Source organism: Triplophysa dalaica, chromosome 20 (genome assembly GCF_015846415.1).
Source record: "Triplophysa dalaica isolate WHDGS20190420 chromosome 20, ASM1584641v1, whole genome shotgun sequence".
Classification (NCBI taxonomy): domain Eukaryota; kingdom Metazoa; phylum Chordata; class Actinopteri; order Cypriniformes; family Nemacheilidae; genus Triplophysa; species Triplophysa dalaica.
In genome coordinates, this window is record NC_079561.1 from 3,270,913 (window position 1) to 3,293,456 (window position 22,544).

General features: G+C 36.5%; 1 protein-coding gene across 1 annotated transcript; it reads left to right on the forward strand.

The window, feature by feature from the left end:
* Nucleotides 1–270: 270 nt before the first annotated feature.
* On the forward strand, nt 271–22,116 carry pik3cd (phosphatidylinositol-4,5-bisphosphate 3-kinase, catalytic subunit delta). The gene is made up of 23 exons (XM_056733298.1): nt 271–487; nt 1,270–1,444; nt 1,665–1,893; nt 2,523–2,749; nt 4,095–4,274; nt 4,925–5,080; nt 6,266–6,355; nt 7,801–8,019; nt 9,841–9,937; nt 10,143–10,273; nt 11,224–11,274; nt 11,446–11,613; nt 11,756–11,877; nt 12,259–12,402; nt 12,491–12,590; nt 14,998–15,176; nt 15,657–15,757; nt 15,868–15,946; nt 16,161–16,328; nt 18,514–18,637; nt 19,001–19,146; nt 19,438–19,570; nt 19,652–22,116. Exons 2-23 carry the CDS (start codon nt 1,304–1,306, stop codon nt 19,784–19,786), a joined length of 3,120 nt encoding a protein of 1,039 aa, XP_056589276.1. The 5' UTR covers nt 271–487; nt 1,270–1,303; the 3' UTR covers nt 19,787–22,116.
* Nucleotides 22,117–22,544: the final 428 nt, after the last annotated feature.

Consider the following 22,544-nt stretch of genomic DNA (forward strand, 5'->3'; position numbering starts at 1 on the left):
TTCAATGTTTTCTGACAACGACGCCATTCATAAGAGAATATAAATCTAACTGTGAATTGTCAATAGGAGTCATTGAAACGAAATAACAAAATATTATGTATGTAGACGATACCTCGGTATAATATCGCATGAGAGGTGGCGAGAGAAATAGAGAGGCACGGGTGGGAGGGAGGACGAAAGAGAGAGAGAGAGAGAGAGAGAGAGAGAGAGAAAGAGGAAGAGAGGGTGTAAGACCACGCAACTATGTTGACGATCCCTACGAGTTAGAAACGCACGGTGTGCAACGCGCAGTGCAGACAGGCACTTTATCACCTCAAGCCGCCAAAGGATTATAAACACTTCAGCCTCAAAACAACCAGATCCTTTAAATACCTGCGTACGCATCGGTGGCCAGAATTAACGCGTCCGGAGGATATAACATTTCTGTGTCACAGTAAAGGAGCATCGCTTGATTTTGAAGATGGTGAACAAATGAATCAAACAACCGGTGAGGCTTGAACGCAAGTTCACATTTGTTTCGCATCACGAGAATCCTCAGATGTGCATTTGAGCGATTTGTGATGTCGGACGCAAAAACACCTGCTTTTTTTAAACGCATCATCAATAACAAGCGCATTTTGATGGCAACGTATGCAGCTCGTATATACGTATCGAGTTCAAGGTATGGTAAAACCTGCTTTATGAAATGAGATAAGAGATGATGTGCGCCACGTTTCTCGGATATTGGCCCTCCGGTCGGCTTTGTAACCCTAGACTGTAACGTTAAGACAATTTATCAGAGAGCCGCAGGCAGCGTGTGCTTTATACACGGACAAATAATATTATATGATGAATACAACGTAATATGATATAACCTCGTAGATAAAGACTGTATGTCATGTGTAAAAGTGACCTATTAACATTTGCACGAGAACAGATGTTTATGATACGTGCGGCATTTTCTGCGGAGAAAGTCAAACGCAACTGTGCAGGATGAAATAAGCTGTGACACATGTATCAATTGGCATTTATTTTGACACATCCCCTAGTCTGAACCGCTCTCTTTGACCTTAATCGAATCATTGGGTTGGTAATTTATATTAGGTTGGTCCTTTGCTACACATTTACAAGCGACATTTCCTGTTAGGCAGCATATGTTCGACTCTCTTTTCGCCGAATATTAATCGAGGTCCTTGAGGTCACTCCCTGCCTCTTTGTAAACAATTGAATGGTTTGTAATTTCATGTATTGTATCACTTGATCTGTGCTGAAGTGTCCGTCTGTGTTCAGCGGTGGGCTCAGCTGTAGATGAGTTTCCTGCATCATGCCGCCGGGGGTCTTCGGCATGCAGGATGTGTGGGAGAGAGAGGGTCGGCAACAGGTCAACATGGAGTTCCTCCTCCCCACGGGAATCTACCTCAGCTTTCCCGTAGCGTGTAGTGACACCATCAGTACTATCAAGAAGGTGAGGAGATCCCTGATGGCATACACTTTGTGGTTGAGAAAGTTGCCTGTGATGGTTGGTGAATTGTTCCCTAACTTTAAATATTGTTTGTCTTGGGAATGGTTTCTGGTCTAGCTGGTTTTCGAATAAACTCTCAAAGATGAAAGTAGATAAAAGTGTCGCTTGTGACCAAGACATAAACCATTGCAACACATTTTAACATTGATGGCATGTGGCTTAGATGTTGTGGAAGAACGCCAAGGATGAGCCTCTCTTCAGTGCGCTGAGTGACCCTGATGCCTACGTCTTCACCTGCATCAACATGACAGCGGAGCGGGAGGAGCTGGAAGACGAGGGGCGTCGCCTGTGTGACGTCCAGCCCTTTTTGCCCATTCTCAGGCTGGTGGCTCGGGAAGGGGACCGAGTCGAGAAGCTCATCACCACCCAGATCAATTCGCTCATTGGGAAAGGTCCGTTTCACGCCGCAGATATCAGAATGTACACGTCAGGTCGCAATGGAAAAGCTTTGCAATTGCTCACCAATGCAACAGATTAATGTGGTTTGGGCATTTGGGATTCTAGTGTAGATGTCTTTGAGGAAGAGTCAATATTAGGCTGTGATATCTATGTATCTGGATACACATATGACGTATTTTTGCATTTGACAGTGTAATCGTTTGTCTGCATAACCATGCACTCGTACTTGCACACCAAGTATTTAGGCAAAATGAAAATTCTGTCATCATCTTGTCATTTCAAACCTGCATGGCTTTCTTTTGCAGAAAGTATTTTGCAGAACATTAGCGAGCGACAGCAGTCGCCCATTCAATTCTATTGTAGATACACAAAATCAATGCAAATGAAACCAGCCTTGCTCGGTTACCAACATTCTTCAAAATATCTTATTTTGTCTTCTGCAGAAGATAGAAAGTCATACAAGACAAGAGGGTGAATAAATGAAGACAGAATTTTCATTTTTTGGGGAACTATCACTTGGAAAGAAATATGCTTCCCTTATCATTTGATTATTGTCTATTTAAAAAAATAAGTGTTTTAGCAACTGCATATGGTCCTAAAACTTTAAACTTTGTCTGCACAGGAAATCACGAGTTTGACTCTCAGAAGAACCACGAAGTCAACGAATTCCGAACCAAAATGCGGGCGTTTTGTGAAGAGCGCGCTCAGGAGCGTCAGATGTTGCCATGGGATCAGTGGATGGAGTACAACTTTCCTTGTGAATTGGAGCCGTGCTCTATAGCGTCACACTCTGGGACATCACGTAGTGTTAAAAAGTTCTTTGTCAATGTGAAGTTCGAAGGCAGTGAGGTGAGAGATGTCTCTGAAATGTCTGAAATTTTAATTTCTATTACTGTACAATTTAACCTCCGTGAAACGCGTTACGTGTTCTTTTCCTTTGTGCTGACAGTGTGAAACGGGTTTTGTTGTTATTTAGCCGCAAAACATGCAAAATCTAATTTTAGACTGGCACGTTTTTTGCCTCAGATATCACAAGAGTTAGGAGACGTTTTGACACGTTGATGATGTCACTATAAGCAACATCTGCAGGCACACAACGAGTGACCCAGTTTTTCGGAGCCGTTCATAGTATTTATATGTGCTGCCTGTCGATCCCCCACCCACTCTATATGAATGTCATGTACTTGTGTGCTTCAACCGTGTCATGAGAAAAACTCCACCAACACTTGTTTTCGTATTGCATGACATGGATCAAAAGCAGAAATAAAGCTGCAGACAAAAACTATTGCTTTGTGAGTAATTAATCTTACTATTGTGAGTGAACACTTGTTATGAGGGTGACTTCTTCTTTTTTAGTATCACTTGAACAGCGTTTCTCCGTCTCTTTTGAACCATGAGCTTCTTTCGTAATCGCAAACTGTTTGCGGCCCCTTAAAAAGACAAGAAAGAAAAGTAATTGGATTCACTCTGTCTGGGAAATTCTGTCATTAAATAAAAGGGACGGTTCAACCCCCAAAATTTTTTTGTCATCCCTCAAGTTCCAGATCGGTATATAAATATATTTTTCTCGATTAACGTGAAGAAAATATTTGGAAGGATGCTTGTTACCAAACAGTTCTTGGTCACCGTTGGCTACCATAGTAGGAAGAATTACAATGGTAGTCGAAAGTGCCCCAGAACTGTTTGCTTTCCCACATTTTTCAAAATATCTTCTTTTTTTGTCTGTTCAAAAAGAAAATTTATAACGCCATTTTTCTCACTATAGTAGTCAATGGGGGCCAAGAAAGGTTTGGTGACAAGCATTCTTCCAAATATCTTTCTCTGTGTTCATCAGAACAATGAAATTTATACTGATTTGGAACAACTTGAGTTTGAGAAAATAAAGACAGTTTCAATAAACCTCTAAATATGCTCAATATTCTTCAGTATATATTTTTATATATTTTTTTATTTCAGTATTTTTGGGAATAAAATGCTTAAACCCAGAACCATTGTGGTGTTTTTAAAAAATATATTGTGTTATGTTGTAGTGTTGGTGCGTTTTTTTTTTTTAAATCAAATGTCATAATATACATTTTAGAGCTGATTTGGTTTGATTCATCGAATTCAATTCTGGACCCCACGAGTGTGCAGACCCCAGTTTATAAAACTTCATAAAATATGAATTCATGCATTCTGTATTTGCTCCTTATAGGAGACCTTCGTTCTCCAGCAAGTTCATCAGGACCTACCCATAGCCCTAAAGCAGAACGCCCTGAGAAAGAAATCCACCGTGTTTCGATCTGCAAAGCAGGACAAGCCAGAGGATTACACCCTGCAGGTTAACGGCAGATTGGAATTCATTTATGGAAAATATCCTCTCTGCCAGTTTGAAGTAAGTCTGTGAAAATCAATAAACGGCTACATATGACACATCTACCTTTGGTATTTTCTCTGCTCGTTTCTTTTATATTTCAATTCGCTGCAAGTTAAAGTGTTTTCAAGCTTCTCTGTGGCCTTGATTTAAATATGTGGTAAAGTAGAAGCACTTCACAAGTCTGGAGCAGTTGTTGGTTTTGAAACTGCCAGTACCTGCAGAGATGAGTCATAGATCTTCAAAACATCAACTGCATTGAGGATAATATGATTTCGTCTAAATGAACACGGCCGCAGGATCAAGACGATTACTGCAGTATCTGGTCTGGTTTTTATAGTCTAGATTTAAAAAAACAGGTACTGATAAAAGCAGTGGTACCTCTGCTGCGTTTCCATCCTGTACTGTAAGAAATCATGGCAAATGGTATATCATCAGATACGATCGCTGTGTATGTGCTGTACTTTACCTTATATATTGTTTTTGACAATAATCTTTACTAGTTAAAGTCAGGTGACTTGAGGGATTGTTGATTGATTGAGTGTAATGTAAAGAAGAAGCAGGATCGGTTTGGGTGTATCTCTCTTGATGGCACCGTAGCTCAATGTGTCTGGAGGCCATGTGCTAGTATTGTAACCATGACTTATTTCTTTCTTCTTCCTTTTATTTAGTATATATTTTCGTGTTTGCACGGAGGTATTACTCCACATCTGACTATGGTGCATCATTCATCCATCTATAAATATCAGGAGGAACAGGGTGGCCTCAGTAATCAGGTGTCCAGAAGCCGCGCTCAATCCAAACCGCCCCCTCTGCCTCTGAAAAGGGTGAGATTGCACTTTTACACCAGAACACAATCTGTTATTAACATGGGAACTACTTATCATGTTCCTCTTTTAGCTTGTTTTGTAGTGCCGACCCCGCTGAACTCATTTTAAAATCATTTACTCTTTGGTAACCGTTTGGCCATTTGTGACCTCTACATGGAAGTGTTTGGAATTAATGAGTCGGAGCATAAAATGCACATCTCGCTGGTTGTGTAGGTTTGATAAATCGTAAAAGTGTAATGCTAAAAGAATAATATTTTATTTGATTAAAATGTCACCCATGTGCAACATCAAGGTTGTGTACCTTTAAAAATTGAACTGCCACATAAAAATATATAAAAATTCACATTTATTCTTCTCACATCGCATATCTTAAATATTTAAATGAGATTAATATGTTATCCACCTCTGTGATATAAAGGAGCTGTAAGATATATTAAAATGATTTATATATGCTTATCGCAATAACTAAATTCTTTTTTGAGAATCATTTTGAGACCGATTCTTTCTTTTCCCAGAAAAAATGTGAAACAAGAAATTATGTTGTTATTTATTGTGCAAATAACCTACTAAATCAATTACAGTTAATAGTCATTATTTACATTTTTATGCATTTGAGTCGGCACATTCAACTTATGTCAAAAGTTAATCGCGCGTAACATCCAACCATTAAAACTTTTTCTATTTTTCTATTAAGGACTGCAAGTCAATATTTATAATTGGGCATTGGAATAAAAATAGTGCTTGAACATTTCTTGTCAATAAGTGATTTAGAAAATTCTGAAAAAATACATTGTACAGTTTTTAGATATACCTTAATATAATTGATCACATGTCGTATATTGCATCATCTAGCGAGTTATTGCATTTTTTTTCAGTATCGAGCAGCTCTAGTGCTGTGTTGAAGAAACTTCTACTGTACATTCTGATGTATGTGGTCTGATGCACAAGACTTTTCAATGAAAGCATGTTTACTGTGCTGAATTCAATGCTCGGTTTATTGGTTTAGACTCACACATGCGTTTCCCCTTCTTTCTTTTTGGTTTTGTTCTCTCTGTAACTGAAAAGCACGCTCGCATGCGCACACAGATGCAACCCCACACCTGCTTTTTAACTTAGAACTAAAATGCGAACAAAGCATAAAAATGTTTCATTTTACAAACAAATTCGCTTTTTTCTCAACAGCAAAACACATGTTCGCTGTGGTCCATCCAGGAGCCGTTCTACATACATCTCTTACAGGGCAGTCGGGTGAATGCGGATGAGGGCATGAAGGTAAGCGTGCTGTTTTGTTTGGTTGTTTGTTTGTCTGTGTGTGAACTTTGTTGGTAGGATGCAGTTATGTTGTTTACCATCTCAACTGTGGCAGGTAGTGAGGGGTGAAATCATGAACGCTGTGGTCATGTGACCCTGACCACATATTTCCCATAATTCATCAGAAGCGGTTGAGCGAAACATCAAAACAGGAAGTGGGGAGTGACTATCTGGCTGTACGGCTCTCTCTTGAGCCTAAAATTCTTAGAAAAGGCCAGCTCTGCTGCTCGTGTTTAACACTTGTATCATTTTGTTTTTTGTACGACAACAATGCAACAAACTGTCATTAAGACAGGTTTATACTGATAAAAACAGTCATGAGAAATTCATGCTAACTCAAATCTTCATCTAGCATGAGGAACAGTTTTTGCAGTGATGGACGGTGTTGAATTGCTTTAATGGCATGACTATGCATTTTATCGTATAAAATCTTCAAGTGTTGTTCTCAAAACAACTTTTCAAAATAAGATGTTTTTAAGAATGTTGGTTACAGAAATACCATTGGTCCCCATTCGTTTTTACTCTACAAGTCAATAGGGACCAACTGTTTTCTGTTACCAACATTCTTATAAATATCTTCTTTAGTGTTCTGCAAAACAACGAAAGTCATGCAGGTTTGAAATGTCAAAAGGACGAGTAAATTATGAATGGTCTCAACCAAAACTTTTCCATATGCACGTGAAAATTGAAATAGGTATGAGGTATTAATGCTTCTGGTTTGTACATTTTATTTCACAGAAATTTATTTATTGTTATTAAATACATTCTGTCAGAATTGAGGCTATATATAAAGTTTTCATAGCACTGGAATTGCCCCTATGCTACTGAAACATTTCTACCATTCTTGTATTAAAAAAGATGTGAACTAAATAAAATAAAATATTATATATGAAAACAGATGAAGAAATGTTGTTTTAGTTAATATATTATTTAAATTAAGACATCTCAACTTTCCCATTTCCAATCGTCCTAAAATGAGAGTAGAAATTTTATTTAAATCTACTTTCATTATATTATTGAGCCCTGCCTTAATGTGTGTCACTGTGGCAGCTGTTCTCTTGTACACATCACAGTTACTAAAAATTATATATTAATACAAATAATGAATTATATATATTAAAATATAAACTCGGAGGATATAGATCACTGAAATTCTCGCAATGTATGGACTTTTAACATGAACTTTACACTTACTGTACTGATATACAGCACTCGTGACAACTTTCCCATCTAACAACTATCCTTGGTTTCTACCGCATGCAAATGTATTCCCACTAGACGCTTATTCACTTCCTCATTTACTACATTCATTCATGCATAATTTCATTTTCAGAATAATGAAAGTTCCCTCTAAAACTGTATCTTAAAAGCCCTGTTTTAAATGAAGATGATTTTCTGTTTCTCAGCTGGTGGTTCAGGCCGGCCTCTTCCACGGCAGTGAGCTCCTTTGCAAGGTGGTGACCAGCAGTGAGGTCAGCGTTTGTTCTGACCCTGTATGGGACCAGAAACTGGTGTTCGACATCAGCGTTAGTGACCTGCCTCGCATGAGCCGCCTCTGTTTCGCCCTCTACGGCGTCATTGAAAAGACCAAGAAGCGACCTACCAAGAAGAAGAACAAACGTGCGGTATGTTTCAGCTCAATTGCGTCACTTACAGTATCCGATAAAAGACATATGAACAAGAACAAATGCTTCACTTTGTGTTTTTTATATGCTGAATACATTTTATAGAGTCAAAAAATATTCATTATAAAGGGGGTGTTTAGATCTGAGATGCACAAACATAAACATGCAAACTCCACTTAGGAATTCAATAGAAAAAATGATCCCATCAAATATTTCAGGAAGTCATATCAAAATAAAACGATATGCAGTTAGAGCACTTTTAAAAGACAAAGAAACTATACAAGACAAAGAAAGGCTGGCAAACACTGGTTTAAGTGGCAGACAAGTCTTGTTTAATAATATAATTTCTCATAAAATACCCATCATGATGCAATACCCAAACCCCTTATAACAGGATGTTGTGGTCCAGTGCCTACTCAATGTGAGTAAATGTTTGGAAATATCAGTTAAAGTCAAATCAGAACACACCGTCACACATTTTTTGTTTGTGTTAAATAGCGTGCAGTGTCAACTGAAGCCGCAGTGTTGAAATTTCCAGGTGTCAAAGTGTGTGTGTATGTGTATGTGTATGTGTATGTGTATGTGTATGTGTATGTGTATGTGTATGTGTGTGTGTGTGTGTGTGTGTGTGTGTGTATGGTGGGCTGCTGTGGCTCAACGCCAACACACGCACTTCTGCTTTCAGTATTACTTCTCTTTCAGTCAGCTAAAGAAGTCTACATGAGTGTTAAATGACAAAAGCATCAGTGTATGCATCTGTTGTCCTCACATTGTTGTGGGAGATGGATGTATTTGACTATCTTTATATTGAACTGTATAGGCACTACAGATAAAATATTTAAGGTCACTAAAACTTTTCTGTTGTTTACTTTATTTACTTTACTATGTTTACTTTATCCCATCTGCAAGCCACATAGATAAAATATATGCTTTAAAAAAGAGGTAAGCATTTTTTGTGGATGTCACCCATTAACTGGGTGATAAAATAATGTTTATCTACAATAAATATAAATGTACTGTATGAGGTTAAAAAACAATGAATGGCATCATTTTAAATAAACATTAAACATGCACGGACACCACACAATGGTTAAATTATTTTTGCAGACAAAATGTTTTAGTCACACAAACTAAAATAAGAAACTGAAGTGCATCACTTGGTCTAAATATTGATCAAAAGCAGCGATTGAGTCGATCGTTATACCTTTAATACTTTTTTAAAATGCATTAAAGAGTAAATTTCACACATTTTCTTAAGTCACAACATACAGTAATTCTCAAAGTTATTTTATTGTTTGGTGTGTGCACTTTTCTTTGAGAATCTTTAGTTAAGTTCTATAAACTAGGTTGTTCTTTGCGGCCCAGTTTTTTATTACATGTGGAATGACTGTAATGCCACGGTTGACTTAAATGTACAACTCTGACTATATATGGAAAAGTACATTTAAAAAAAAAAAGGTGCTTCAAAAGTTTCTTTGATCCCATAGAAGAACCTTTTGGTAAAAACTTTTAACATCTGAAGAACCTTTCTGTTTCAAAAAAAGATTTGTTGTTGCAAAAAAGGTTCTTCAGATTATAAAAAAGTAGAAAGAGATTTTCTTTAAAGACCCTTTGGCTGAGTGGTTCTATGTGAAACCAAAAATGGTTCTTCTATGGCATAAGGAAGAACCTTTTAAGCACCTTAATTTTGAAGATTTTATCGCTGCTGCTGTATTTATGCAACATATTATTGGAGTATGTTGGTTATTAAGTGTCAATGATAATGACTATTGTGTAAGGTGTCATGCAAAACAAACATCAACATGAACCCTCTTTCCACAGGACTGTCCTTTGGCCTGGGTGAACACAATGGTGTTTGACTACAAGGACCAGCTGAAGACCGGGGAATTTTCTTTGTCCACTTGGCCTTCTGTTCCAGGTACACAGTAATATTTTAACCAGACAGTAGCTTGTGCCTCTTATAGTCTGACCTTTCATCACTAAGATATTTTAAAGATTCTGTAGTACACAGTTGTAGGAGTGAACTTCCTAGTAATTGAAAAGTATTTTTTTGTGACTTCAAATACAAATTAATCAGCATTGAGGTCCTGATCTGTTTTAACGGGTTCGTTTTGTGTTTTCAGATGATAAGGGTGATCTGTTAAATCCTATGGGTACTGTGGAGAAAAATCCTAATATTGACAGCACGGCCGGTCTCCTGATTCGCTTTGCCAACATTAGGCCACACCCCCTGTATTATCCACCAATCGAAAAGGTTTTTTGTGGTTTCATATATTGTTTCTCGTAATGTCTCACACACTGTTCAGCTGCGGAGAAAAATAAGACGCCATATCAAAATAATTTTCTATTTTTCTGAATTTACCATGTGTACACTCTTAAAAAAAAAGGTGCTTCAAAGGGTTATTGAATGAGTTATGGACGTGGCATAAAAATGAATTTGTTACAATATTATTGAACAATCTGTTTATATTTTACTGAACCCTTGTTTATAATGTCTAAACATGAAAAAATATATATATTAACAAAAAAAGGGAAATAAGAATGCATTAAGGATGTGACAAAAAAAGGATGTGGTTTTTGGGAGACGATAAACTTTGTAGGATTTCTGTAAAATAAAATGGACAATCCTGAAGCAATAATAACGAATGAATGGAGAATGGAAGCAAATAGTTACTTTATATAAGAGATTAACTTTATTGTCCATTTATGAGGAATATGAAGTGTTATGGATGTGACAATCCTGAAAATGGCACTTACATGACTATGAAAAATGATGCACTTAAAATGGAAAATAAAGCTTTACAAATTTGAAGAGAGATCTCACATGGGTATTTCAACCACCAAATGTTCAAATCTGTGCTGTTAACAAAGTAAAAACCGCTGGTAAAAATGTAATTTTCTCGCGGTAAGGTTGACATTTTCACGGAATTGCCCAGTAGCCTAAATGAAACTGGAGAAGCAAGTCAGAAAAGATTCATGTTCATGTCTTGTCATGATGTCTTTCACATTGCTGTTGAATTTATATTGTTGAAATTCAACAGACAATGGACTGGAATGGCCACAATACATCTAGAAATGCTGCTTGAATGAAAATTGGGTCTCTTATTTTTTTCCGCGGCTCTATTTATGTTTTATGTATATGGCATGGGAATACAGTATATCACATTCTAAGCTAATCATTTAAATCGATCTTATCTCTTTCAGCTAAATGAATTTAGTCTTAATGGGGGAAAAGTTGTTGCTTCAAAAGAGGAGGTAAGAACTAACATTTAATGTTCTGAGGAGACACATTATGTAAATATAAATGTTCTTGAATAATATTTATTTCATATGATATGAAGTTTAGTTAAAGACCTTTCTAAAGTTGTGATTGGAATTATTGATTCAAATGAATAAAGTTGACTGGATGTCGGTCTTCCTCTTCAGCAACAGAAACTGAAAGAGATAGTAGACAATAAAAACTACACAGAGTTTTTTGAAGATGACAAGGAGCTTTTGTGGAAGTTACGGGCAGAAGTGAGGCAGCACTACCCGGAAAGCCTCCCCAAACTTCTGCTCATCACTAAGTGGAATAAACACGAGGATGTGGCTCAGGTGAGATGAAACGCTACTGGATCTACCTGAGCAGAGATACTCCATGTGATACAAATTGTATGATATTGGAGTTGATAGTATACTGTTAAATAGCAAAATGTGATACGCTTTCTCTCAGTGCTGCATTGATTTTTTTCTCCAGATGATTTGCTTGTTACGCAAATGGACAGATCTTCCCGCTCTGCATGCTTTAGAACTTCTGGACTACAGTTTCCCTGACCCTCACGTGCGCTCCTTCACCATCCGTTGCCTCAGGAAGTTGCGGTGGGTGATACCCTTGCTCTTTTACCACCAAGTAACTGTGCAATTTTAAAATACCAATGAAAAGCATGTCAAAAACCAAATGTTGTTTTGTGGCTAGAACAAACATGTTTAATAGTCGAGTCAAATGCCCCAGAAGAAGAGTCGGTTTATGTGCTGAAGTAGGTGTCATGCGATCACACTACATCAATTCGTGGTGCTTAGAGAACAATAATAAATGGGGATTTAAAATAGCTGTTCAGTGGTTTTCAGCTTCATTTGAGCAAAATAATCATCTGTTGTTGCCTCAATTGTGTAATGATGAGAAGAGTCATTTATAAATTGTATTCAAATGGTTTGTATTCAAATTGAATTCATATGAATCCATGTTTTTTTTTCCACCAGTGATTGCGAACTCTTTCAATACCTCTTGCAACTGGTGCAGGTTCTGAAGTATGAGTCTTACCTCGATTGTGACTTGACCAGTTTCTTGCTGGAGAGAGCTCTTGCCAACAAGAAAATCGGTCACTTTTTATTTTGGCATCTCAGGTACATTATGGCTTTTGTAGTATTGTAGAAATCTACAATCATTATGACTTGTTGTTGGGTGTAACTTAGGCTTTTTCATGCTTTGAAGGTCTGAAATGCACGTGCCATCCGCCAGCTTGAGATTTGGACTTATTCTGGAGGCGTACTGCCGTGGAAGCATCTACCACATCAAGAGCTTGTTGAAGCAGGTACGTTCCAATTATTTCTGATTTAGGATTGAAAATGAAAATGAAACTACTGTCCGGAACAAGTGAATGTTTTGTATGGGCAAGTGAGAGAGAATTTGACTTGCCACGCCGGACAAGTAACTTGAAATTATAACGGAGATGGTGGTGGCGGAGATGGTGGTCTAGTGGGTTACACCACTGAACTGGTAAATCAAAAGGTTGCTGGTTCGATCCCAGCAGCCACCACCAGTGTGTCCTTGAGCAAGACACTTTACTCCATGTTGCTCCAGGGGGATTGTCCCTGTAATAAGTGCACTGTAAGTCGCTTTGGATAAAAGCGTCTGCCAAATGACTAAATGTAAATGTAAATGTATAACAGTGCTACGAATAAAATCAGTGTGTGCTTAAAATAGGAATAGGTGCATTAGACAGAGATGAGTGTTTTTATGAATTGCATTTGTGTAAAACAATAATCAAACATTACATTTATGCATTTGGCACACGCTTTTATCCAAAGCGACTTACAGCACTTTGGATACATATGTTACAATTGTTTTTGATTATGTGCAATCCTAAAAAACTATAGAAATCATAAGTTATTTGACTATTCATGTGACGAACTGCACTTGCGTATTTTTTTTAACTTGTTCTACAACTATTTTGCCTCTGTAGCACCAGTGCTATGTGCAATTTTTTTCTAACACTTACGCTAAAAATAATTACTTCTTGCCTTTGATTCATAGCAATAATGGAGAGTATTAACAAATATAAGTGAGCTGCAGCTGGCACTAGGTAAAACGCTTATAAACAAACCAATCAGGATCTGAAACAACAATATATAGACACTTCAAATTAAATATATATTTTTTATCTTTGGACAAGTAATATTTGTTCTCGGACAAGTGAATGACAAATTTACTTGTTTATTTAAAGGACAACCACAATTTTTCTTTGTATATAGTTGTAATGACTTTTTATCATAGATTTATGTTTCTACTGTTAAGCACTTTGGTCAACTGTGTACATAAATATTAGTTGAGCGTGTTGTTATTCACATACTCAACTTTAGTCTAGTCATGAAATGAGTAAAACCTCAGGCAAGGAACGAGCTGCTGAAAATTCTGCTAGATGACTAAGGTGAATGTATTTCTGCATCACTAAGCAGAATTGCCAAATAATAATAATAATTTTCAAACCGGTTTTGCACAAGTTTCACACTAAATTCATTTTATTGGCTGAGCCACTATTGGTGCGTCTAGATGTTCAAACAAACAGAGGAATGATTTCATAGTGGCGCAGGTTTCTAATGGAATTAATATACAAATGTCTTCTGAACAAACGTTCTTTCTGCACATTAAGCTTTCCACATATTTTTTTCCCAGTAACCTGCTGCGCTTGATGTCTGTATCTCTTTAAACATTACTTCTAGTCTTATTGACTTAAAACATCAGTCTTGACCTGGCGTAAACTGCTTTGGTTTCTTTATCGTGCTCTCAGTTGCTCTTTTTGGCACTTGAGGCCCAATGTTAGCACTTGACGTTTTCTGGTAATTGTCACTTCACTGCGAGCCGTTTCCCAGAAGTTGCTTTACAGTAGTAGTTAAACGCCTTTTCTTAAGAACATACATGTATGTGTGTATGTGTGTAAAAGTGGGTACATTTGCCCAGTGGGGAGGAAATACATTTCTACTTTATGGCAGCAGTTCCATTGCTACGAATTTGTTGTTTATTTGATGTGTTAAAGACGCCTGTAATTGTTATAATGTAATGGAATGAAATACTTTTTCTGGCCATTTTTGTGTAAGCTGATCAGGCACGTCTGCTTCAATAGGATACCTGTTATCTATCATATTCATTGACAAACGTAGATTACAATATTCTCTAAGAGGACAATTCAAATTGCTATTAAAAAGTGTTGGATTGCATATTTTTTGTTTGATTTCTTTATTTTCTTGTAAAGCTGCTCAAGACGATGCAGTTAAAACACTATGTTATAAATAAATAGGAATGTAATTGGATTGAACTGAATTGAATTGTTTGATTAAATTCAATGAATGTTCATCATTACACCTGTTTTCTGAGATCTCTGCTGCAAATAATTTTTATTCGGTGACTATCGCCGCAGATAACTGAATGTGTTTATGCATATATTTTGTTATATAGGAAGCATTCAGATTTAATATCCTCTAAATCCATCAAAAGCTCCTACATTTACCTTTAAGATAGCAGATATTTCAGACCGGGCTGTGTGTGGTATAGAGCGAGTTTTAAAGCAAAATTATTTAGTAACGTATATACTATGTGTGAAGAGCATTCACTCAAAATTGTAATCTCATTTTGACGGAGATGGCTTTTAGAGGGTTTTGGATCTGAGCTCTTCATATAGAGATTTGATATATTCACGTTATTGTTTGTTATGTGTCCTGTAGAATGAAGCCCTGAATAAGATGAAGGCTCTGAATGACTTTGTGAAGTCCGGCAGTCAGAAGGCAACAAGGTTGCAGACTACAGAAGACATGAAAGTGTGCATTAAACAGGACACCTACATGGAAGCGCTCTCTGACGTTGTGTCGCCTCTTAACCCCAACATCTTGCTGTGTGAAATCTGGTACTATTTTTTTTCATGTTTTGCAATATAATCTGGACCCTTGTCAAGTTACCTGAATGTCAAGTCATTAAAATCCTTCTAAATACTAAAGAGAGGGAATCACATGTCCTCTCATGTACAACGGGCATGACGTCGGTGTTGTCCATATTGATGTTGCTTTTATTTTGCTGCTTTCTCAGAATGTTTTTAAAAGCAGTTTTATCAGATCTCGGTCAGTTTCAGTGTAATCTTATTTCCACATGTGGTCAATATGTGTGATACAGTAGCCTTAAGTTTGTGAGAACAGGAATAATTGTGCAAAACCTCTTTTTCTGAGAAATCACTAAGATTTGGAGGATAAAACAGCCGAGTCATAATTTCGTTGAGTGTACTATGACTACAAATAAAAAACAACAACTAGAAAGAGAAAGAGACTAGTTTGCAAGCGCTCGCGTGGGTGTGCGCTTTCTGTTTCTTGACATATGCTGTTTTTGGCTTCAGTGCAGACAAGTGCAAGTTCATGGATTCCAAGATGAAACCGCTGTGGCTGATGTACAAGAACAAATATGACACCGTGGGGCTCATATTTAAGAACGGAGATGGTATGAAGACAAATTCAATGTTATGGTCGTCTTTAATGGCACAGTACTTGCATAGATTTGTATATTTGCATTGTTTAGAAAGCCTTTGACATGGAGTCTGTGGTTTTTAGATCTGAGACAGGATATGCTAACCCTTCAGATGATTCAGCTAATGGACGTTCTGTGGAAAAGAGAAGGTCTCGATCTCAGGTTTGTGTCGTTGACTTCCGCAGAGCTTCTACATTTACATAAGGTGGAAAACAATGTAGACCACATACGTCATGTTGACCGTTTTAAGTAGGTTGGAATGAAATGCTGCTTGGCATCGATTCTCAAAATGAAAGGTGGTTAGCATCGATTGTGGAAACCGTGGTGTGTTAAAAAATGCAATTTTGAAATCAATAATTTGTTTGTTGGGTATCAGGATGCTTCCGTACGGATGCATGTCGACAGGGAATAAGACGGGTCTCATTGAGGTGGTGAAGAACTCGGACACCATCGCCAACATCCAGAGAAACAACAGCAACAGCGCGGCGACTGCGGCCTTCAACAAAGACGCCCTTCTCAATTGGCTCAAGTCCATGAACCCTGGGTGAGCATAGTATCCAGACACGGGCCTATGTGGTGTGAATGTGGCAGGCAGGCGAGCTATAGCGGTCTATAGCTATAGCCGTATAGCGTTTTGCGTTCTAGTTTCTCAATCTCACTCTCTTGTGTGACCTGAAACTTTCATAGTGCTTCTATAGCGTAACAACAAGTGCACTTTGGTTGCAAAAAGGTGCAGCGCTGGAGTGTATTTACCCTGCATACTGCAGTGTTTTCAATTACATTTGCTCTTGGCAGGTGTTTTCCACTAAAGTGGCTTAAAGTGCAAATTGTGTTTGTTGATAACTTCAGCAGATCGTTGCGTTAAAGATACAACCGATGAGTTCCAAGAAAAAACCACACACTGCACAACACAATCTTTTGCCAAGTTTTAGATCTGGTAAGATCTGTTGAGAGGAAATCAGGATGTCTTAGTTTGAATTAAGGTTTAAAGTGATGGTGTTGGAGCCTGTAACACACACTAACTCATCAGGGTCAACATACTAAATACATATTATGTAGGATACTTGCAAGTATCATGTTTGTGTATCTTTTTTTTTTACATCTTGAAATGTTTTCAACCAATTCATTTTTACTTTAATAATGCTCAGATACACAAACACTGTATTTTTATGAGTGTATTTTTAATAGTGCTACAATAGTACTGGAAAGATGACGTTGTTTTGTACGCAGCATTTTTGCAATTCCTGTTCCATCGCCCCGAAGTCGATGGGTTTTTGGTTACGATCTGTGGTCAACAAAATCTCTAAAAAATAACGAGCGTGTTATAAAATATAGATAAAATATTTAAAGCTTTATTTTGTCTTAAAAACGGCCGTTGCTAACAAGTTAAAAGCGACTACATCCTTTGGCAGTGACGTTAGACGTCATTGCACATATAAATCTTACAAATAATGCAACATAGGCACAAATCTGTAATAAATTGGCGAGGGATTAATTCACAGAGTAATTAAGTACCAGGGAACATGTTTTAATAAAGTTTGCTAAAGTTGTTGGAGAATTGGTGGTGGTGACAACGAGCGACCCTAGTTTTGTCTGTTTATAACATAATGTAAGCTTTTTACGTCTGGCAATTGTATTTAAGCTTCTAAAGTACACATGTTGAGTTATATCGCAAGGATTATCTTGATAGACAAAACTTGTAAACCTCATAAACCTTTGTCAATCACAGATTTAATTTTTGCAATCTTTTAAGTCTATGGAAATATGCAACTTCCGGGTCGGCCTACAACAATGTCATCTCTGTGGTACTCTACACTCATATCGGAATAATGAATGAATGTAGGAACACTATAGGTCAGGAGGTTAGTGATGTTGGATTATGTTGGAATTTTCAAGGCTCAATACAAGTTAAGATCTATTGACAGTCATCAACGCCATTTCACAGATGCTTTCAGTCAAGCTTAGCTTGTATTGAACCTCCAACATCAATGAGAAGCACGTTTACAGAATTAATTTGCAGTGTAAATTTACCCGTCTCTCTTGAATAATATCCAATGAAATATCAAAATATCCATATATTTGGATACAGTTAAGATCATTTGAAGAGTTTGGTTCCAAAACTCCTTTTAAAAATTGTTCAAAAATCATATTTTTATTCATTTTATTATTATCTTATCAACTTTTTATTGTGTTTGTTACCTGTATTTTTTTAATTAATTGTGGCTCCAATCAAAATAAACCAACTGCAGTTTTATTGATATTAATTGGAATGCATAATAAAAAAAACATGATTTTTGATCATTTCTTTTTGGAACAAACTCTTCATTTAGCTATTTTTTGCCTATTTTATTTGTATAATTATAATACTGGAATAAATTGCATCAAGACAAACCTTGCATCATGTAGTCTGAGGTCTTGCTTGTGTGAGACTTGTATTACAGCTTTTCTTTTGGAATTACAGTAATTGAGTAATTTGAGTTACAGTAATAAGGAAATAGTGTGAAGCGGGAAGAATCACGGTTACATATTTACTCAGCAGATTATCATTTAGGATCTCATGCGAGTCATTTAGTCTGAAAATCATCAATCGGGAACCGGTTTATTTAATCATCTTTAACACTATAGGAAAGACAGGTATATGTGACTAGGCACACATGTGGCTTTGCAGACAGGAAGCCAGAAGGGAACTGGTGACGAATTAAAATGTTCTTTCAATGATTTTCTAACAGGGATAAACTGGATCAGGCCATTGAGGAATTCACGCTGTCCTGTGCAGGCTACTGTGTAGCCACATATGTTCTGGGAATAGGGGACCGGCATAGTGACAATATCATGATCAGGGAAACGGGTCAGGTAGGAGGAAACTTCTTGAACTCGTTGTCCCTCCAAGTGCAATGTTGTGTAATCATTGAAGATAAAACAGAATGTTATGAGTGTGTAATGCATTTGTAGAGTTTGTCAGATCGTAATCTTACACAAATGAATATGATTACTGTATGTAAATAAATGTTTTACAGAATTTGTTTCTTAAACAGTGCGCCAGAATGTGCAACATCAATATAATTTAAGTCTGAGATTTTCTTTTTTTATAAAAATGTATTTGAAAATAAAAATGAAGAAAATAAATGTGTGTGTGTGTATATATATATATATATATATATATTTATTTATATATTAAAAAAAAAACGTCTGAGATTTTCTGTCTTTTGTTTGCAGTTATTCCATATAGATTTTGGGCACTTTTTGGGGAACTTCAAGAGCAAGTTCGGGATCAACAGGGAACGTGTTCCTTTTATCCTGACATACGACTTTGTACACGTAATTCAGGAGGGACGGACAAACAACAGTGAGAAATTTGAACGGTACATCCAGATATATTTTAGTAACTCAAGCACCTTAATAAAATCTATATTTCAAAATTCGTTCAGGGTTCGTTCCCTCAGGGCTCATAATAATGAGGCCTAATATGTCAATAGAATGAAATAATGGGCGATACACTCTTCCTTGTGTGAATCCATCTCATTTGTTGTGTATATAACCTTACTGAAGACTACATTTATATGTAGCCTGAAAATAAATTCAGGGAAGGAATACTGAATAAAAAACTTGCTTAAAAAGTAAAGAATATGTGTGTGTGTGTGTGTTGTTGTCAGGTTCCGGAAGTGTTGTGAACAGGCTTATAAGATCCTCTGTCGGAATGGGACTCTTTTTGTGAATCTCTTTGTCTTAATGAAAGCTGCCGGTCTCCCTGAACTGAGTTCTTCCAAAGACATCCAGTATCTGAAGGTAAGCATCACCCCCAGCAGATTGGATCTTTTAGTATATACTATGTATAGATTATAACTATATATATTATATCTCTTGAAGGACTCTTTGGCCCTTGGAAGGTCTGAAGACGACGCATTGAAGAACTTTAAAGTGAAATTCAATGAAGCTCTTCGAGAAAGCTGGAAGACCAAGGTGAACTGGATGATGCACTCTTTTGCCAAAGACAACAGATAAACTTGTTCACGGACTGCAACGAGAAATCTTGATGCTGAGTTTTTATTTAAAGTGATGCAGCTTCGAACAGAATATATGTTGCACTGCTGTACGTCATTCCTTGTATAATAGGTGACCACCAACAGCTGTTTTGTTTACATCTTGTTATAAATGTTTGTTTTGCTGAGACTTATTGCTTGACAGTGAGCGACGTCTCAGAGATTAGTTGTATTCGCAACACAATGCACTGGAAATTCACGCTACTAATTTAAGAAAGGGTTGGCATGCCACTAATTTAACTTGCATCACTGGTTTGTTTGTTTAATTCAGTATCTGCACAGAGAAAAGATGTCCGACCAAGATTAATGTATTTATCATTTTTAACTGTACAGCATAAATAACAGGTAGCTTTTTGTCAGGAGAGGGCACGTTGTGTTTTCTTATTGTTTACATTTTGGTTTTGGCATTTGTGTTTTTCTGTTTACATGAACGTGTTCGTTTGTATATATTGGTTTGTGTTCCGCACTTATTTACATTCACTGAACAGTATTTTCAGTCGTTTTCGAATTATTTGTACAATAGGAAAATCGTTCATCAGGAAAGCCTTTGTATAGTGATGTATATGACCAGACATTTTGTCAGTGTAGAAATGAGCCTTAAATATTTGTATTTGTGGGGCTTTCTGTGCCTTTGGGATGTGACACAAGCCATCTTGAAGACTCGTCCAAAGAGTTTAAATTTTGGGGGCGTAATGAATTTTTAGGGTGTATGCCTTATACTATTGTATTATGAATCAGGACAAAATGAATAGACAGTATTATTGATTTGTAGAAAATCGCGCCTGGTTATTGTGTGCCTATTTTGAATATAGAGTGAGTCTAAATAAGAGTTTTTTCTGGATATAACTTAACAGTTGCAGAATGTATAGCCGCAGTATACACTGCTACCTGAATCACGAAGAGATATCTGCTACTCTCAAAAGATGCGTAAATACTGTTTATTTTCTGATGTCCTCTAGAATGTGAATTTGTAAAGAAGAGATTAAAGCCTAATTCAAATCAATTTTATCTTTATATGAATATAGTGAGTATATCAAATGTCCATTGCGTATGATTTTAATTACGTAAATAACCTCGGTGGAATGAAGAATAACGGTCACAAAGTGAATGGATTTCAACTTTTGTTTTGTTTATTCTCTACTGGACAAATTGAATAACTCTCACAATAATGTTCTTGTTCAAGCCTTTGATACTTTGACATTTGTTGTGTGCCATAATGGACATCTGGATCTAAAATGGTTTGGTTTTCAAATGTGTTGTTTTCATTTTAAAACATGACACATGATGTAAGTTGTTTTGAGTTATGGAAGTGTGCTTTCATTGTTTCTGCCATAAATTATTGATTCTGAATCTGTTTTCATTGAATTTTTTAATAATAACACGGAGACAGTAATCATAAATATAGGAAGTTCATTCTACTTCATTTCCAGAGAGCAGATTAACAGGATGTAAAACAAGCCGTGTGAGTGTACATTTTCCAAATGTAAAAAATGAAAAAGGTACCAAAAATTGATGGTCAAAGGCTTTTAGATTTCTGAGAATCTCTCAGTAACTTGCTTTAAAACTATAGGGCACATGTTAGTGGTGCATGGTCACTATTAAAGATTCTTATTTTTGATCTTTTTCTCATGTATGTGCTTAATACAATGAAAGCTAAGACCTATTACGGCATGTTTAGTGGTAGCCTACCACAGAAAATATACAGCTTTGGGGGAAAGGACACAAGAAATGTGGTTTAATGCATATTAGGTGGGTAAATTCAGATATTGGGGAACATCCAGTGTGTGCTATTTTAAAATACACACTGTCAAGTGTTCGAACGTTGTCCCAGAAATGCTAACAGTAAAAGTAAAAAAAGGGAAATGTGCAAATTGTTGTGCTCTTTTTACTTTTACTGTCATGCACCGCTTGCCTTTTTATTTTTTATTTATAACTAATGTGACCATAATATGAATTGTGTTTTTTGCTTTTTAAACAAATGATTTCCTGTTCGTTGTCTATTTTCTGTAAAATCTGTTTCTGTAAAAACTCTCTGGCTTAACCTCATGCACTTTTGACATAATGAGCAGATCTAGGCTCTATGATCTGGTGTAGCCAACAAGTCTGGCTCACTGTAATGAGAAATTGTATGCCAAACAGCCCATTTTCTTTCAATACATCAATTCCAATGCGATGTTAATTTACCTATTCTTAAGATTTCGATAGTCATCATTTTGTATGATCAATGATCAAGAATTAAATGCAGAATGATGCACTGAAGTTTTTCGTAATAAAATCCTTAATAAATTATGAGTTTGTTTTAACTGTTTTGTTTTTAACAAAATGAATATTAGTACGTTTTGGTGTGTTGTACATGTTGAGAAATATAAGAAATATGATGTAATTCTTTGCATTAATTTGGTCATTTCTATAATGTGTTATTGTTTGGTATTTGCTTTTGATATCGTTTACAAATAAAACCAGCACATAACAGGATCAAATGTTTCATACTGGACGTCAAAACTTAAGGGCAATTGAGATTTTAAAATCATCTGAAAGCTGAAGAATAAGCTTTCAATTGACATATGGTTTGTTAAAATAAGACACTTTCTGCCAGAACAACAATTGTTAACAAAGCTGGAATCTGAGAGTGCAAAATATTGAGAAGTCGACTTTGAAGTTGATAATATGAGGAACATCAGCATGCCATCCACTCACAAAGAGAAAGTCTTTATACATTT

What these genes read in the sequence shown, in the direction of transcription:
- pik3cd (XM_056733298.1), top strand. Translation starts at nt 1,304, where the DNA reads ATGCCGCCGGGGGTCTTCGGCATGCAGGATGTGTGGGAGAGAGAGGGT. An exon ending in CGTTGCCTCAGGAAGTTGCG is followed by an intron (nt 11,878 to 12,258) that starts GTGGGTGATACC and finishes TTTTTCCACCAG; the next exon opens with TGATTGCGAACTCTTTCAAT. An exon ending in CTCAAGTCCATGAACCCTGG is followed by an intron (nt 16,329 to 18,513) that starts GTGAGCATAGTA and finishes ATTTTCTAACAG; the next exon opens with GGATAAACTGGATCAGGCCA.